The sequence below is a fragment of the Etheostoma spectabile genome, chromosome 4, assembly GCF_008692095.1.
Source record: "Etheostoma spectabile isolate EspeVRDwgs_2016 chromosome 4, UIUC_Espe_1.0, whole genome shotgun sequence".
NCBI classification, from domain to species: domain Eukaryota; kingdom Metazoa; phylum Chordata; class Actinopteri; order Perciformes; family Percidae; genus Etheostoma; species Etheostoma spectabile.
Genome location: NC_045736.1, coordinates 10,423,046 through 10,425,721, shown reverse-complemented (window position 1 = coordinate 10,425,721; position 2,676 = coordinate 10,423,046). Strand labels below are relative to the sequence as shown.

Genomic DNA, 2,676 nt, shown 5'->3' with positions numbered 1-2,676 from the left:
CCCCCCCCCGATGAGAATTAGCCCGTTATACAACCAGCTGGATTAGGTTTGTGTTCTCAGACCCTAAATTTGAGTGTCCCTTCCCCTCGAGGACAAACATTTTCTTTCTCTCACCTTCAGTGGATTGAGCAGTCTCTAAAAATAGCTGTTTTTGCCCTCGTTCTTTTCCTTCCCAAAGTCTGCAGTCTTACAACAAGTCCAGTGGGAACATAACTGCTCTCGGCGCTCATGCAGTCTCAACAGTGTGCAGCCACCTCCCCCCCTCTGCGAGCCATATTATCATTCAGTAAAAGTTCCAGTATTTAAACATTTTTCTCTCTCCCCTCCCCTCCTGAGCACAGTGAGTCAGCTAAAGAGTGGAGTCGGGTAAAGACCGACTGTTAATGCCCCTACAGGGACAGAAGGTATCTGCTTTGATGCTTGCTAATGCCCCACTTTCCTTAAATTAATTAATCAGGGGTGTGATGGGATCTGGGATCATTTTGCTGAGAACACAACAGACTCATGAAGCTGAGGAGGTCAGAGCTGCAGTAAATATCTAAAAAAGGAATGCAGCTGGGTTATGATCAGGATGAAATGTATTTGTGACAAGAGGAGATAAATGTCCCAAGGTTAAACAATCTTAACATTATTTACTTGCTGGTATTTAAAGCATCGGCCTTTAAGAGGAAAAAAACAACTTCATCACTAATGATGTCGTGACTGGTTAAATGTTTGTGTGTTCATCCGGAACACTGAGTAATATTACTCTGGGTAGACCACTAATTTTAATATTTAGCCCTTAAGCATGGTTCTGTACAGGGTGTGGATTTTGTTTGCCTACTACTTCTTCCAATGTTTTTCTTGTGATGTCTCCCAGGTGGAGTTGGCGCTGTGGGATACTGCAGGCCAAGAGGACTACGACAGGTTGAGGCCTCTGTCGTACCCTGACACAGATGTCATCCTCATGTGCTTCTCCATCGACAGCCCAGACAGTTTAGGTAAGGAACTGGTGACATACAGTAGCCTAATTTGAAGCATTTGTATATTAAAAGAAGAAGTCCTAATTAGATATGTCTGGCTGAGACGGCAGCAGCACTGAAAGCCGATTGTGCCAAAATTATAAAATACACAACTTTATACGGTATAAAAGTGCTATTTTGTTATCGTGTTTCTCTTCACAGAATAAAGGCACTTCATATCAGCTAAGCAAGCTGTTTGTTTAACGCCTTAATTGACTTGATGGAAAGTAGGATTAGTGCAGCTAAAAACATCTTTGCCTTAAGCAGTCTGCAGAGCAATCCATCATGAGAAGTGTTCTGCGCTGTGACTCTGTACTCTCTCGCTCTCTCTCTCCCTCCCCCCTCACTTCTTGTCTTTCCCCCTTGACAGAAAATATCCCTGAGAAGTGGACGCCTGAGGTGAAGCACTTTTGTCCCAATGTTCCTATCATCCTGGTGGGGAACAAGAAGGACCTGAGGAATGATGAGCACACACGGAGAGAGCTGGCCAAGATGAAGCAGGTACAAACGCCTCGGAGGGTCAATGAGCTGTGGATTGGGGTAACTAGGCACCTCTTGAATACTAAGGCACCAAAGGCCTGAGGATAAGTGCAGGGTTGAAACAATTCATCGGGTTCAAGTTGTGACGTTTTTATCTGAATCATTTATGTTCATATTCAACAAATATTGCTTCACTGGGAGTTCAGAGTGACAAAAGCACTGCATCAAAAAACAAGGGCTGCTTTGTTGCCATGTTGCCTCTGGTACTGGTAAAGTTGTGGTCACACACACACCCACCTATCTATAGTCTGGTGTGTGTGTGTGTGTGTGTGTTGTGTGTGTGTGTGTGTGTGTGTGTGTGTGTGTGTGTGTGTGTGTGTGTGTGTGTGGTGTGTGTGTGTGTGTGTGTGTGTGTGTGTGTGTGTGTGTGTGTGTGTGTGTGTGTGTGTGTGTGTGTGTGTGTGTTTGTGTGGTGGTTTGTGTGTGTGTGTGTGTGTGTGTGTGTGTGTGTGTGTGTGTGTGTGTAATGTGCATATATGTGTGTGTGTGTATATATTAAAGTATATTTTATTTATTATGAAAAGCAGAATGTCAATATTACATTGATAAAGTAAAATCATATGAAAACTATTGGTCCGAGAAGGTGTTTTTCTAAAATGTCAAAAGAAAGCTGGAACATTAATTGAATACTATCTCCCTTTTCATGTTTGTTGCCAGAGGAAGTGACAAACGGTGGCAGCACTGTGAAAAGGCTGCTGGTGGCCTTTTAGTCTTACTATAGTGACAGCCGCATGTTGGTTTACTGTGTCACAGCATGCAACGATGGCCCTTTCTCTGTTCTCTGTCAGCCTCCAGGTCCACCTAATAATAGCCACATGTTGACAAAGCTTTCCAGCTCTTTCAAACGCCACCGTCAGCTTTTCATTACTGTACGAAATAGGAGCAGTTTGACAAAGAGTAGCAAGTAAGTCATTAGTTCAAGTGTTTTGCTGTTTACGTGGTTCACACAGACATTGTTGGCGGCATATGTTTAAGCTATGATGACGCTGTTTAAAGTAGTGTGTATAGCTCTGATTCCAAGGTGTACCTGTTTGATGAATTTGTCGTTATTTGGAAAAGGTATAGATGGGCATAAAAACACAAGTAGAGGGGGGGGGGCAAGGTGGAGGCTGGGGGTGTGGCCTTGACCAACTGC

The 2,676-nt window shown here is 43.7% G+C and overlaps 1 protein-coding gene across 5 annotated transcripts in view; it reads left to right on the top strand.

Moving 5' to 3' along the window:
• The window catches only part of rhoca (ras homolog family member Ca), an 18,790-nt gene that overhangs the window by 12,703 nt on the left and 3,411 nt on the right, over positions 1-2,676 (top strand). For all 5 annotated transcript variants that reach the window (XM_032514162.1, XM_032514161.1, XM_032514159.1 and 2 more), the window contains exons 3-4: positions 860-980; positions 1,372-1,502. In XM_032514162.1, the coding sequence (XP_032370053.1) occupies positions 860-980; positions 1,372-1,502 (252 nt within the window). The remainder of the gene's footprint in view (positions 1-859; positions 981-1,371; positions 1,503-2,676) is intronic.